General features: G+C 42.9%; 1 protein-coding gene across 1 annotated transcript in view; it reads left to right on the top strand.

The window, feature by feature from the left end:
- The window catches only part of LOC129179694 (gastrula zinc finger protein XlCGF57.1-like), a 38,099-nt gene extending 32,447 nt beyond the window's left edge, over nt 1-5,652 (top strand). The window contains exons 4-10 of the mRNA XM_054773266.1: nt 13-130; nt 248-699; nt 830-1,007; nt 1,102-1,469; nt 1,581-1,752; nt 1,836-1,961; nt 2,149-5,652. Coding sequence (XP_054629241.1) covers nt 13-17 — 5 coding nt within the window. The 3' untranslated portion in view covers nt 18-130; nt 248-699; nt 830-1,007; ... (2 more) ...; nt 1,836-1,961; nt 2,149-5,652. The remainder of the gene's footprint in view (nt 1-12; nt 131-247; nt 700-829; nt 1,008-1,101; nt 1,470-1,580; nt 1,753-1,835; nt 1,962-2,148) is intronic.
- The last annotated feature ends 10,799 nt before the right edge of the window (nt 5,653-16,451 follow it).

Below are 16,451 nucleotides of genomic sequence, written 5' to 3'. Positions count from 1 at the left end.
ACTGTTTTGTAGAGTAAGAGATTCATTTGGTTGGAGATGAAGCAGACTCCACCATCCATCCCCAGTTTCACCCCAGCTATCACCAGTTGGTGGCGAGTCTCCACTCTTGCCTGCTACGTCCATCCATCAGGTTCAATTTATGAACACAATATATATCATTTTTGTCACGCTCTACGGTGACATATCATTTGCTTTCATTAAGTTTATTTCTAGATTCACTTACTGTCGTTCTTTCTGTGTCATTCAGATGCTGGTCCTCCTGAGATGGGCGGCGCTGCCTGATGAGCACAGCTGTATCTCATTTTCTCAGCTACTTAATCCCTGTGGCTGCGTCTGGAAGACGTGGGATTATTCCGTGTGTTGGACCGGTCCTGCGACACCCTTTGTCTTCCTAGACAGTTTTTTGTGCATGTTTGACTTTCCGCCTGCTCATCTGGCAACCCGCTCGGATCTCAGGTATCCTTTGCTTTCTTACCTGCCTCACTCCTTTTACCGCGGTGCCCTTGGACTCTAGTCGGCACCATTGTTTTTTGTTCCTTTTACTTTAACTGCCTTGTGTTAGAATAAATACCTTTTTTCTTACCTGGAGTTGTGTTGCTGCTGCATCTTGGGATCCTACACCAGACTCCTCACAACAGTCCTGACAATTTTAATGTTTTTGGCAGAAAGTCGGTGGTGTTTTGAGGGCCAATCCAAAAGGTGAGGAAATCTTCAAGGAATGCAACAAGACTAAAACACTAACTGATGTAACATGTAAACAGATGCAGATATGATGGAGCTGCATGGGTAGAAGAATTTTGTCACTTCCCCCTTTCCATTTGAATTCCAGACGGGCAGCAACGGCAGTAAGACCATGCGCTGTGGGAAGGGTTCTATCTGTGATCATTAGCCATGATGTGTTTTGAAAGGATGGTTCCGCCATCATGTGTGACGACAAATTACACCCTGAGAATTGTGACTTGTTTCCCATCCCTCAAAGATCCATTCTCCAAACCTGGATATGTACAGTAAGTGTCTTTTCAATGTAAAACCCAAAGTACTGTTTTTGTTTTTCCTTTAGGTGTGTAGTTTATTAAAATATTGTTTCAAATATGTTCATAGGATGCTTAGCTTAGCGGCAGTGGCTCAGGAGGTAGAGCAAGTCGTCCAGAAATCGTAAGGTTGGTTGGATCCTTGCTCCCTCCCCCCAGTCACTGTTGTGTCCTCCACTTCTCCTGGCTCTCAAAGTTGTTCCAAGACTGTTCTTAAGGATGGTGCAAAAACCAGAGGAGAATATCTGTTAACTGGTCAACAGCTGCTTGGTGAGGAGTGCAAGGAGGCGCTCTCTACAATAAGACATTCAACCGATGAATCCGTGGTCAAAGAAGATGAGAGCAACTTTCCAGTATCGACAGAATATGATCCAAGCGGAAGATGTATCATCGTCTGTCCTCACGGTGTTCCCTCGCTTCCTTGATGTTCCTGGATTGGTAAGGAAATCTTGAGTATTTGGACTAGTTCAGTATTAGATTACCCATTACGTCAACCATTTGTAAACCTGTAGGCCTGCAGGATATGAAATATTCATGTCTTGATCATAGATTGACCAGGATTTCTCAATGATGTTTGCTGATGAAGTATCTCAGAGGTTCCTGGCTAAGTGGTCAACTGTCTTCAAAGCAAAAGTCATTGCAGACTGCAAGACTCTCCCACAAAAGCAGAACATCGATGAGTTGCTGTCAGGAACTGAACCTCAACCTGATGACAGCTGTGGTCAGTAGAAACAGTTCTGTATTACGCAAATAACTTCAAATATTTATTTCCTAGCTGTTTCAAAATGATTTATTTTCTTTCAGGCTGGGGCAGTGATACATCCTCCATCCTTCTACTCCTGCATCTGCTCCCTCCGACTTCAAGAGGCCAGGAAAAAACAGCAAAGATCAGTTTGTCAAGCAACCAACCATCTTCTCAGACATCTTAAAGTATGCAAAGGTCCATTTTTACATATCAAATATGATTTCTGTCTAAAAGCATTCATTTTAGGTTGCAGATGTTCTTGAATCGGCTAATTGTGTTGATTCAATGTCGTAATAAGGTGTGCTAAACACCTGAGAAATGGAAACCATGCAAAGGGGTTTTAATTGTTGTTGTTGCCCTTTTCACCCACAGGAAGGAGCCAGTGTGACCCCCTTCCAAGACTGTTGACACAAGACAAGCATTTCTCCTCTGCATCAGTGAGCGAAGGTGACATCCAGAGGTTCTACATTATTATTGACCAAAAGCCGGTTCCATGCAAGGCACATACATTTATTGCAGCTTTTGATGAACTGTTCAAAGCTCGCTATGTCTTCAGTCTCTCGTATGGTTAAAAATGGATAAGAGCAAACATTTGGGTCTGAATGCTGCCCAGTCATGGTGTCTTCTATGTAACACTCCACTTATATTTGGTGATGGCATTGAAAGGAAGAATGATCACTGGAACTTCCTCCTCCTTTTGATGCAGATTGTCAACATACCTGCAGTGTTCTCCTACACCATAACTGATGGAATGATGCTTTACTTGACACATCTGATAAGTGACCACCACACTCGGTACTGAGCATTGCTTCCTGGTAAGAAGTTGATTCCCAAGCACCGCTTGATGATACACTATCCAAGATGCATACAAAACATTGGCCCTCTTGTCCATACGTGGTGGATGTGTTTTGAAGCCAAACACAATTCTTTCAAAAGGTGTGGTTAAAAAATTTTCAAAAATCTCAGTCGTTTGTCGTGGCCTTTCATGATGAAAATGATTATTTTAGAAGATTTGCATTTGGCCCTACAACATCAAAAACAATCTGCAACTTGAAAGGAGGGGAGGAGCGTGGTCAGGCATGATGTCTGCAAGCATCTTCAAGTGTGTCAAGTACCAACTGGGTGACAAGTTACGGTATAGAGCACCATATTGGTGTGTTCATATGTACTGGATGTAGCTTTGATCTACCTGTGTTCAAGAAGATCTGTGATATCATAAAACACAAAGAATGTGCTTTCACAATAGCTGTAATGTAGAAACGATGTACTATGATGACCTGTTTGACACGTACTCCATAGAAGACCAAATGCTTGACTTTTCTGTCATGTTTAAATGAACTGACTCATTTCAGACCATTTGACAAGCAGTGCTCTAATGACAGTTGTCAAAGAGCATCCATACTGTAGTGCCTGCTGAGCCATGTCTGTGCCCTGCTGTTAAAAGTACATTTAATATAGCCAAAAGATAGAGGATAACGTATCAAATGGTCTTTAAGGGACGAAGGTTGTGTTACTTGAAGGAATGGGAGAATCTCCCCGCTTTTTAATGTCAAATATAGATGTTGTGTTAGCCTCTTCATCTGCTTTGTACACTATGTACGCTGTGCCAATGTAGTCTGCTACGTACGAGATGTGAGTGGTAAGATGGCTTCTCTGTGGCTTCAGCGGCTTGCACGGGCGAGTGCGACGTATGGTGTATCCAGATATATAATACAGATCAGTGTGCAGAACGCGTCAATCGCAGTCGGCTTTCTTGTTTTGGGTGAAACAACATGGCGACTTCTATACTTCCGGTGGCGTCAGGCCTCTATGGTCAATCAATGCGGAGCAATCGATCGAGGCCATTCCACGTGTAGTGAACAATGTTTTGTTTTGGCTTTGGCTTTGGTAATTTCGGCGAGGCGTGGAAACGAAGAGTTTGCGAAGGTGTGACTAAATATTAAATATTTGGGCTGTTTGAAAGAACAACAGCGCCGTACGAGGATGAACTTTCTCAGACAGGAGAGGAGAACGAGTGACGTAACAAACGGATACTTTTGGCAAGACACACGTAGTGGTACACGTCGAAGGTATTTCACCTTATCTGTTTGCTTTTTGGTGAACATTCTCAGAGCCCGCGTATTAATATTGTTGATGAATATAAGTGTTTTCTTCCGCCGGCCACAAGTTGTTGCAAGGGGGATATAATAACGAGACACACAGGATGACCCACGGAGCAAATGTAATCACTGTAAAATAATAGCAAGACAAAACAAAAATAACCGTACAGTACCGGGATATATTTTACAAACCCTTCCAAATATCGTATGTCAGGAAAAAAACATGCATCCCCGGTGTGGTGTGTTACGGGCATTGCCTGGACAGCTATTGTAGTGGGGGCTTGTATGACCTTTGGTTGGGTAAGATAGAGAGAGACTGGATGTGGTGTGTTCGGAGCCGCTCTCTAGCGGCCGCGTTAAACAATAAAAGTTGTCAGAAGCAACAGGAGAAGTTTTCCTTCTTTACTGAAGTCAGGTCGCCCTTACTACGGTTCGGAGCTGAAAACACTGACAGGTTAACAGGTGTGATATGGTGTGGCTCACAATGACGATATCGCGATACAGCGATAGGGTGAAACGGTGCAAAATATAAACCATTAAATTCATGTTTGTGTTTTTTGTTTGACCTATGGGTGTGGTGGCGCAGTTTGTATCTCACCATTTCCACTTTGTATCTCATAATTATGACTTTATCTCGTAATTTTGACGTTTTATCTCGTTTTTATATCGTCATTTGGATTATTTATCTCATAGATTTGATCTCAGTAGATTCTGTTCTTATCGGCCAATTCCGTAGTTCCGTCAACGCGTAAATCATAGGGCCCGACGATAGTTTTATCGATATTTTGTCGCACTTTTAATGTTCGGCAGCCTTCTAGTTGTAATGCAATCCTCAATTAACTCATTCTGGAGTCCCCCCCACTTTAAAGAGGAAAAGGAGGAACTCTGCATCACTCAGGAGGGAGAGTGTCCTGTAGGACTACAGGAGACGCATCCGACCGGTGTCTCTGTGAAGACGATGCAGATGACCTTTGGCTCCGCTGTCGGATAGCGACGACCGGTCGTCATATTCCCACGAAGACGGGGACGACACCCGGGAAGCTTTGAGCAGCGATGCGGACTGTGAAGGTGATATGAGGACTCACACTGACACGGCACACACTGGACGTTCTATAGAAAGAATACAGGTAAAAAATGTTTGACCTGCTCAGTTTGTGGTAAAAGTCTTTCTGATAAGGGCGATTTCACTCCACACGTGAGAACACACAGAGAAAAGCACTCGCAAGGTATCGTTAAACACGCACATGAGGGCGCACACTGGGGAAAAAACTTTCAGCTGCTCGTTTTGTGGCGAAACATTCATCCGAAAGGTGTCTTTGGTGTCCCACGTGACAGCTCACACTGGAGAGAAAAGTCTGGCTGCGCACGCACAAGCGAGAATAAATGCATGCCTGTCCAGTTTGTGCTGCGTGTGTATGATACCACATTCCCTCATGAGCTCCATGTTAGCATGCTGCTATCATCAATATCAGTCTTTATTATTATTGTTACTGTTAATCATCATGAAAATGTTCTACAGTACCGAAAATAAAAATGAAATAACAATTGCACTGCTTTTGTAGGATGTATCGGGTGTGTAGAGACAAAAGAAGGTCACTCAGCCGACACTTTTCTGCTGGATTTGATTGGCGACATAATATGAGATAAAAAGTCAGATATCAGATAAAAAGTTCAAATTGTGAGATTAAAAAGTCAAAATTATGAGATAAAACGTCATAATTATGAGGGAAAATAATTATCAGATAAAAAAATCAAAATTACGGATTTAAAAACTAAAAATTAGGAGATTAAAAAATCCTAATTATGAGGAAAAAATAATTGTTTCTTTTTTTTCTGATTAATTTTTTTGTTTTCTTTTTTTGGAGAATGAACAGAACAAGAGATCAAAAGTCTCAATTATGAAATTCAAATGTCAATTACCAAATAAATAAAAATTATGAGATTAAAAAAATCGAAATCCTGATTATGAGATAAAAAGTCAAAATTATGAGATTACAAACTCAAAATCATAACTGAGATTAAAAAAAATCAAAATGACAAGATAAAAACTAAAAATTAGGAGATTAGAAAGTCATAATTATGAGATAAGAAAATATAATTACGAGATTAAAAAGTCAAAATGATGAGATAAAAAATCAGTTATAAAATGCAAAGTCATAATTATGAAATAAAAAAGTCCCAATCAAGAGATTAAAAACTCGAAATGATGAGCTCAAAAGTGAGAATGACGAGATCAAAAGTCAGTTATGAGATAAGAAAGAAAGCATTACATAAAGTAAAATCTTATTGACAGTAAAAAACAAAGAAAACAAAAACAAAAACAAAAACAAAAACAAAAAAATTACTAATTGGGACAAAATTGAAACTTGCGCAAAATAATCATTAAATGACAAAATTCACACATTGAGAAGTCATAGGAAATCAAAAATGTGATTCTTTTTTGTCAGTTTGAGGCAGAAAAAAGTTAATGCAAAATATATATACTGTATATTTTTTTTTTATCACAGATATTCAAGAAATCAATATATGTTTGGTTGTATTTTAATAATGGAACTATTTTCGTTCATTCTTACCAACCATGTGATTTTTTGGGGGCAATTTGAGCAAGACAAAGGAGATGATCATTAACTTCCAGAGGAAAACATCTCACTTCACACCGGTGAACATCCAGGGAGCGGACATAGAGTTGGTAGACAGCTACAAATTCCTGGGTGTTCACCTTAACAACAAGCTGGACTGGTCCGTCAACACCCACGCCCTCTACAAGAAGGGCCAGAGTCGCCTCCACCTGCTGAGGAGACTGAGGTCCTTTGGTGTGTGCAGGACTCTTTTACGGACCTTCTATGACTCTGTGGTGGCCTCAGCCATCTTCTATGCTGTGGGCTGCTGGAGAGGGGGCAGCACGGACAGGGACAGGAGCAGGATCAATAGGCTGATCAGGAGAGCGAGCTCTGTTCTGGACGGTCCTCTGGACTCCGTGGAGGAAGTGGGGGAGAGAAGGATGTTGGCTAAGCTGACATCCATCATGGACAACACCTCTCACCCGCTACATGACACTGTGGGTTCCCTTAGCAGTTCCTTCAGCAGCAGACTGTTACACCCACGGTGTAAGAAGGAGAGGTTCCGCAGGTCCTTCATACCGACCGCTGTCAGGCTCTACAACACCTGCACCACCTGAACCATGTTGTAGTCACTATGTATTCTTTACTTGCGTATCTTGCTTGCTGCTGTAACAAGTGAATTTCCCCGCTGTGGGATAAATAAAGTACATACATACATACATACATTTGATGAATTGTAATCATGAAAATACTTTTTGTCATTTTTACCAATCCTATGATTATTTATTTGCTTATTGTCAATTTGATGGGGAAAAAAGCTTGTGAAGCAAATTAAAATGGTTTGTTGTTTTTAGCTGCAGAAAGTGACACGTGAACTAGATATACTCACTGATCTGTACTAAAAGTCTGGATAGCGCATTGGTCCATGACTTGTGAAGCCACGCGGCCGCGACATTATCACTCACAAGCCTCACTCCCTTAAACCTCGACCTCAACTGCGCTGAACACGCGGTCGACGGTCCGAGCTTTTGGCCGTGTAGTCAGCGCTCTGGCCTCCTATTGCGGAGGTTCTGTGTCCGCGTCCTGGTGCGGGCGGTGCAAAACAGGGCGAGTTACACGAATGTAGTCTGCTACGTACGAGATGTGAGTAGTAAAATGGCCTCTCTGTGGCTTCAGCAGCTTGCACGGGCGCGTGCGACGTATCGTCTATCCGGGTTTTAGTACAGATCAGTGTATATACCGCGAATGCAACGTAAATTACGTCATTTTTTTTAAACTCTTCCTCGCACATTCTTTGCAGCTACTCTTTCATCCTGAGCAGTTTTCAACACCGCCGCAAGATGGCAGCACTGTGACGTCTAAGCGCCATCGAAGACGTAAAAGGTGGACGTTAGCAAGCAAGCGGCCAGATGAGACTGTCAAGCACCTGTTTGATGGAGTTGCTCACATCAAAATGACATTTAACAAAGAGTTTGCCAGGCAGCGATTGACGCGGGCCTCGGATGAGATATCCGGGCTGTTTGAAAGAACGATAGCGGCGTACGAGGAGGAACGTTCACGAACGAGAGAGGCGAAAGAACGACAACAACTGCAGGCTGTTAGCAAGACTCAAACGTTGCTACACGTCAAAGGTTTGTTTAAACGTTCTACCTATTCGATTAACACATTTCCTTCACGAAATTAGGGGGTCACATGAAAGATTTTTATATTTTAAGGGTAAAATATTACATGATGGCGGCCGATGTACACATGTACTGTACTGTATATACATGTATACATGAACATATACGTGATTATACAGTATATACTGTTGATGTGCAGCACATTGGGTTAAACATACTACTTTGTGTTGGTGGTTACTAGATTATGTTTTAGACTATATTTTTGATTGTATTTAGACCTACTTTACATTGTACTTTCACACAATCAACATCAGCCGATTAAAAACGATGGATTCCACGTGCAGAAGGAAAACGCCTCCGGTCTGCACACTTTTCCTATTTGACGGACAAAATCATATTTTACAAGTCTGAGCCAAAGCGTGTTTGTAAGCCTGTCCACGATAATCGATTGAAAAAAACAAAACATAATTATGACATCCTGGATAAATTGACACGTGCACTATGCGTGTGTTTGCCACACAGGCTGGATGACAAGAGGGTTCACTCTGCATGTGCCTGTGGAATGAACAGAGAGTGAGTCCTCCTGTCCTCTAGTTCAGCCTCTTTGTGGAGGCGGGGGCTACTAGCTACTACCCTAGCAGCAGTTAGCTCCGTGAGCAAGCATATGCTAACATGAATAACGGCACAAAAGTCATAGTTTTTAAGGAGAATGCCACCATGTGTGATTATTTGTGTTTTGAACACGGTGAGCGCATGAACACCAATGACCGACAGCATTCTCAACTACGAAAAAAATAACGACCGACGGAGGTGCCTCGTGTGGCAGAGCTTTCGTCCCGACAGCCAGCGGCTACTGAGGCGTTTGGTCGGCAAAGATAAACAAAATGGAGCAAAATGGTGTGCGGCACAGACAGTGTCGCTCGCTACATTGCAAAAACACACTTACAGGCAAGTTCTGTGTCAAGCTAATGTGTTTCATATACTGTAGTACCATGTAGTGGTTCAAATATGAATTACACCTCTCGTAACAATAATTGAAAAAAATTGTCTCAAAAAAATGTTGCTGATAATATTGAATATCGATGATAATTTGTAGCACAATTATCGACCAGCTGATGTGCTTGCTGACATATTTAACCTGTCGCTTGCACAAGCATCTGTACCGACCTGCTTTAAGTCCACCACCATAGTGCCCGTACCCAAGAAGAGCAACGTGACCTGCTTGAACCTTCAAGTTCCTTGGCACACACATCAGCGAGGACCTCACCTGGTCTCACAACACCCAACAAATTATGAAGAAGTCCCAAAGGAGACTGTACTTCCTGAGAAGACTGAGGAAATTTGGCATGTCCACCACAATCCTGAGTTGCTTCTACAGATGCACTATGGAAAGTGTCCTTACCGCCTCCATCACTGTTTGGTACGGTAACTGTACAACACGTGATAGGAAGGCACTCCAGCGGGTGATCAAGACCTCACAGAACATTGTTGGGGCAGCCCTCCCCTCACTGCAAGACATTTATAAAACTAGAGTCCTACGAAGAACACACAACCTCATCAAGGACAGCACACATCCACAACACTCATTATTCACACTCCTACCGTCAGGCAGACGCTACAGGAGTTTGAAGTCCAGGACCACAAGGCTGGCAAACAGCTTTTACCCACAGGCCATCAGGCTTCTCAACGAAGCACTCGCACACGCCGCACGCAACACACGCACACACTCATAGCACTTTATTATTTATTTATTTATTTATCTGTATTAATGTCTCTTCTGTTGTTGTTGCTTAATTTATTGGTATTTATGTTTCTTATGTTCTTATTCTTTCTTGTGTTTTCTTTCTTTTCTTGGGAGAATGAACAGAATAAGATTTTCATTGCATGGTATAACTGCTGTTTTACTGTGCACATGACAATAAAACTCTCTTGAATCTTGAATCTTGAACCATGCACAACAGTAAAACCCGACTTCTCGTGCCCCGTTGTGTGTATCTACCGTGCTGGTCCCCTTCTCTACTGTGTGGTTCACCTGGATGTGGAAAGTGAGCAGCACCTCGTCCATGTTGGTGATGTAGTTGGGCTGGATGTGTTTGTCTGCAATGTTTTTACTGCAGGAGGAGCGGAAGATGACCAGCTTTCCTTGTAATTCGCCGGATGTTGCTGCGCCACGTTAGTCCTTGCCCGGATGGATATATGGCGCCGTTTCTTTGATCCTGAATTCGCTTGCGGCTGCTCGATTCCCATGTTCCTCCCCGTAACTGATAGCTTGCAGGTTAAACTGTGCTTCATAAGCCTGTCTGTTCGTAGGCGTCATTGTTGAGGGTCCTTAGCCAAACCGATGTTGTCACTATGTACGTACCTACTGGGGGCGTGTCTTTAGAATCCTCTTTCACGCCCACCCTTCCCCCTTTAACGTCCGCATGCTGTCCTCATTCACGTCCGCCTTTCCTTTATATAAGCAGCGTGTCGGCAGGAAATGTTTACAGTCAGTCAAGCGGAGCGCTCATCAAAGTCACACAACAGCATTAACAGATTTTGGAACTCGGTGCACACATAAGGCATTATAAGGCGCCACGTCCATTTTGGAGGAAATGTAAGACTTGTAAGTGCGCCTTATGGTTGTGAAAATACGGTAGTTGATGGTGTTTGTAAATAAATTATTATTTTGATGTAAAACAACCCTTTTTAGTGTTGTTTATGTTGATGTAGTTGTTTAGATATTTGAGCTGTCACAAAAGCAAAAATATTTGTGTCAAAGTGAAAGTTATGCTTGAGAGAGGTATAGAATCAACTTTGTGTCAAAAAGGTATTTATGACATGCCTTGATTTATTTATGACCCCTGTTATAAAAGTTTATGATATGGCAATAACACAATGAAAAATCGAAGCGTTTTCACACCTATGTGTCATCAAAGCATCAGGAAGCAGACATGCGGAAGTCATAAAACAAACAAACAATCATAAAATCATTCCCACGTGACTGTGTTTTCTTCCGGCTGCGTGTGGGGGAAGCCCCCAATCCCATACCCCTCCTTTCCTAACGACCCCCCTCCAGCCTAATCTGGGAGTGTCTCAGCATGTGTGACTGGGGCCCCAATACCGCCCCCTCCGGCCTGTGTGTGTGTCAGTGTTGGGAAAATGTACATACATTTATGCTTTTTATACAATATTATCCAAATTGCTGTGCTGAATAAAATGTGTGTGTGTGCAGCAGTAAAGTATCAAGGCCAGACGTCTCGCTGCAGGATGTGTGAATCAGTTGTTTTGCAGAGTGGAGACAGGACGCCCTGTCTCTGGTTGATAGTGTGAGCAGAAGAATCAGTTTCAACCGGCGCCAAGAATGTTCCCTCCCTTTAGCGGTTGAAACTGCATGTAACTAGGGCATACCCAAAGCAAAATAAAAAGGCAACGAGACAGAGGCTGACTCAGAGTGGGTTGGAGGATTGTAACTGAGCAGTCTCTGATCACTCTCCTTGCAAGTAAAACTATACTCACGTCTTTGTGTCTTCTTTCACAGTTGGTGATATAATGTTTGGTGTTTGAACCTGACATTAACTTGGTCCTTCGAGCCGGATCCCAATATTCCTGACGATTCCAGCACTCGAGTGAGACCCAGGTAAGACTGTGGCCACAGCATTATCACCCTTTTCGGGACTGGTTTCTCCTCTTGGACTGGAGTCGGATGGATGACGGGGACATCGGGACATAAAGACGAGTGAGTAGCCTTTTGATCAAAAGGTGTGTGTGGGCCAGTGTGCCAAGGCCAGTGTGCCAAAGAGTAAAGGGCCAGTGTGCCAAAGTGTAAAACCCTGACAATTCTAGACTCTATCAGGTAAACTAAGACCAGTTAACTCCGTGCAGAAGAATTGAACACGCGTCAAATACAAGGTCGTTGCGGGAGACCTCTGGCAAAAGTAGTTAACATGTTAACCTAATACGTTTAAGAGGATCACGTATTAGAAGAGTGTATGAATGTGAGTGTGTGTGGGAGTAAAGGAACCACTAGGAACCCAAACTCCATACCAAAACAGTGAGACCTTACGTGGTGACTTTTGTGGAAGCACAGGCAAGAATCGTCCGCCCTCACCGGGGTAGAAGCTTGACGATTACCACATAAGCCAATTCACCACCTCACTGAAGAACACCCCCAGTTATTAGAACTCCCTAGGAGTTACCATAATAACTGGGACCAAATTTGCAAAATGGGTAAATCCCAAAGTTAAAGTAAGCAACAATGTCTTGATAAATTAGACTGTAAAGATTGGACGTTTGTAGAAAAACAAGATCCAGATGCGATAAAACCTCTTTATTACTGGATAAAACAGTACGATTTTAATGGCAAATTATCAACCGCAGGGTTACAAGACTTACAACAAAAAATTAGGAACAATACTAAAGGTAAAAGTAAGGAAATGAACAGACAAGGATATCAATATATATTGCGGTTTGGATGCAAATAGCAGGGAAAAGGGAAGAGGGTGAAAAAAGAGCAAAACGCGAAAAGGCAGAGCAGGAGAAAGAGGAAAGAGAAAGGCAAGAAAAGGTAAGACAGGAGCAACAGAATGTTGAGGAAAGGATTAAAAAGTTGGAGGCAGATCAGGAAAAGACAAAGGTAATGTTTCACAGGAAAGAAGATGACGAGTATGTAGGACCATATAGTGAGGCAAGACAGCTTTTACAGCAGCCACCTTCAGCACCAGAGGAGGATAGACCGCCGGTCTACACTCCCTCTGCTGCTGCTAAAATGTCCATACCCAGCGCTCCGGCACGACCCTACACCAGAACACAGGGTCCTGTAGGGAATTGGACAAAAACAATGGTAACAGGAGCAGAAGGAGGCCTGTTATCGCCTCCCCCGCAGACACTTATATCACCCCTTGCTACCCCTCAGTCTGAGACCTGGGTAAAAAGTGCATGTGGCCCAGTATCTGGGATGAGGGATGTAGCAACGGCTGATTTATGTCCATTGATCGAACTACCAAATCCAAGAGCGGGTGAACCCAATCAGGGTCCAGTTGTAAGAGTGTTTAGGACATGGACAAGTGAGGATGTTAAAAAGGGCAGTCAAGTTTTAACTTATGTAGATGACATTTTAATCGCATCAAAAACAAAACTTGATTGTGAAATTGACACACTTGCAATGCTAAAACATTTGGCTGAAGAAGGGCATAAGGTCAGTAGAGCGAAATTGCAATTCTGTAAAGAACACGTCAAGTATCTCGGTCATCAGCTGAGTGCAGGGGGACGTACTATTTTAGAAGACAGAAAAACAACCATTTTGCAAGCACCTAAACCCCAAACAAAGAAACAAATGATGTCCTCTTTAGGACTCACGAATTACTGCCGACAATGGGTACCAAATTACTCTGAAATAGCAGCCCCACTGCAGCAGCTGATGTACTCAGAACAACTTAAGATGTCTGACGCCCTGACCTGGACCCCTGAGGCTGAAGAAGCCTTTTGTAAACTTAAACAAGCTCTGGTGAGCACAACTACTCTAGCTTTGCCAGATTATAAAAAGACTTTTATCCAAATGGTAGATTGTAAAGGCCATTTTATGACATCAATGTTGGCCCAAATGCATGGAACTAAATTGAGACCTGTAGCCTATTATTCTACCAAATTAGATGCAGTGGCATGTGCAATGCCTCATTGTGTAAGAGCAGTGATTGCTGCATCCTTGGCTGTTACCTCAAGTGCAGAAGTGGTACTATTTCACCCTTTAACCCTAAAGGTGCCACATGCTGTATCTGCACTGTTATTACAAACCAAAATGACCTTTCTCTCCCCTGCACGACATCTGTCATGCATGGCTAATCTGTTGTCCCAACCACATTTGACGATAGAATGATGCACAGCCTTGAATCCAGCAACGCTTATACCTACTGAGGAAGATGGTGTTCCTCATGATTGTCAGTCACTTGCTGAACAAAACTCTAAAGGTAGACCTGATTTATCAGATACCCCGTTGTCAACAGGACACGTATTATTTGTAGATGGGTCGTCACGGAAAGATGACCTAGGCAAAACAAGAACAAGATATGCAGTGGTAACCACAGATCAAGTCCTGAAAGCAGAAGCATTGCCCTCACACTTCTCTGCTCAAGCAGCGGAAATCATTGCGTTAACCACAGCATGCACATTGATGAAGGATCAAACCGCCACGATTTACACAGACAGCCAATATGCCTTTGCTACAACACATACCTTTGCTATGTACTGGAAAAACAGAGGCATGGTGACCTCCACAGGAAAGCCTGTTACACATGCCCAATTGTTGACTAATCTACTGGCAGCTATCCAATTACCAAAACAATTGGCCATTTGCAAGTGTGCTGCTCACACGAACGGAACAGATGTTGTGTCTCAAGGCAATGCCTTTGCTGATAAAGTAGCAAAACAAGCCGCAAACGGTGAAATGCAAGCGTTGCACTTCCAACAACAGCAAGACACACCCTTAGCTGTTGACACTTTGCGAGAGATGCAACAACAATCTCCCAAGCAGGAACTTGATATGTGGTTACGCAATGGTGCTCGTTTGAAAAGACGGAATTTACTTCTGACCCAAAGGTAAACCCATCCTTCCAAAAAATTTGTACAAATGGGCTGCATTAGTGAGTCATGGGACATCCCATGTCTCAACAGGAGGGATGGTGGGATTAGTAAACACCATTTATACAACATATGGATTTAATTCTTATTCAAAAAATTTTTGTAGGGCATGCCTCATATGTGCGCGGCATAATTCACAAGGTAATATACGACCCAAGAGAGGTCAGTTCCCAAAACCAGACTATCCTCTTCAACACATCATGTTGGGCATTTCTACTATGGGCTTATTCCTCTGGAGCAGATCCATATTTTCCTATAATTGTTTGCGAAAATACAACCATGGCACAAACAGACGACCCTATCTTAAGTAATTATACTCGCACAGCTGGTATAATAGTATCTCTAATAACGAACGTAGATGAGTGGTTCAGGGCGACCACAGGGGTGTCAAGTATAAATAACAACTGGTTGCTAATGGTGGAACAAGCAGCAAATGTTACACATGATGATTGTGTTGTGTGCATGGGCCCACGGCCTCTGTTACAGGTCGTACCATCTGTACTTACTAACACTTGTCTTATTGATGTAATGAACAATACCAACCCCTCGGAAAATTGTAGTCAGTTTGATTCTGTTTATCCACTGACCAAATACGAAAAGAATAAACCTATATTCTCGACCAGGGTGGCGCAGGCCAATTTCACATGTATTAATCGAACTGGAGAGGGCAGATCAATTAGTACACTTAATGATACTCAGTGTATGTATATTACCACTGTTGAACTACATTTCAGGCCGCAATCTCGTAGTGACATCTGGTGGTGGTGTGGAGGAAGTATGATTTATGACAGGTTGCCCTACAATACTACTGGACTGTGTGCATCTATTACACTCATTTTACCTGTGAACATTTACAAGATGACTGCGCCTGAGCTCTTCTCCATATTATCATCCGTCATCCCAAGCTCATGGCATCATACAAAGCAAGCTGCCAGGGAATGGAGTTCAGATGACCCCACCTACATCGACGCCATAGGAATTCCACGAGGCGTTCCTGACGAATATAAATTGGTGCATCAGGTAGCAGCTGGGTTTGAATCAATTTTACCTTGGATAACAATAAATAAAAATGTTGATAGAATCAATTACATCCACTATAATGTGCAGAAGTTAGGAAATTATACCCATGCTGGATTTCTAGCTATACATGAGCAATTGTCAGCAACATCACTGATGGCGTTCCAGAACCGCATTGCTCTTGACATGTTGCTTGCAAAGGAAGGACATGTCTGTGCCCTTTTTGGTGACCAGTGCTGCACGTTCATTCCGAACAATACAGCTTCGGGTGGCAGCCTCACCAGGGCCCTGGACGGACTTCGGTCCCTCAACGTCAAGATGAAAGAGCATTCAGGGGTAGATACCTCTATATGGTCTGGGTTTGGTGACTTTTTCAGCAAGTGGAAACCACTGCTGATGACAATTGCATTGGCTATAGCGGCGTTTGTCGTACTTCTGGCAATATGTGGAGGTATTTGTATTCCTATCATTAGACGTAGTTGCACCCAGATGCTATCTGATGCCATTACACCCATCCAGCTGAACCTGCAGGAACTGTACGCCCTCCTTCCACAAGACGACGTCATCCTATCGGACGACGACAAAATGGACTCTGACAATGAAACATCTTTTAACATACCTGATCTTTTCCCAGATCCAGGAGATTATGAGGGACGCACGACCCCCTAAATTATCACATGATCATTGCCTTATGATTTCGCAGTCGAAAATCCTCGGAAGTGACTGTTGAATGATCTCTTTTCAGATGAGCAATGTGGATA

Source organism: Dunckerocampus dactyliophorus, chromosome 4 (genome assembly GCF_027744805.1).
Source record: "Dunckerocampus dactyliophorus isolate RoL2022-P2 chromosome 4, RoL_Ddac_1.1, whole genome shotgun sequence".
In the NCBI taxonomy this organism is placed as follows: Eukaryota; Metazoa; Chordata; class Actinopteri; order Syngnathiformes; family Syngnathidae; genus Dunckerocampus; species Dunckerocampus dactyliophorus.
Note: the sequence above shows the minus strand (reverse complement) of the source record. Positions and strands in the feature narration are given on the sequence as shown.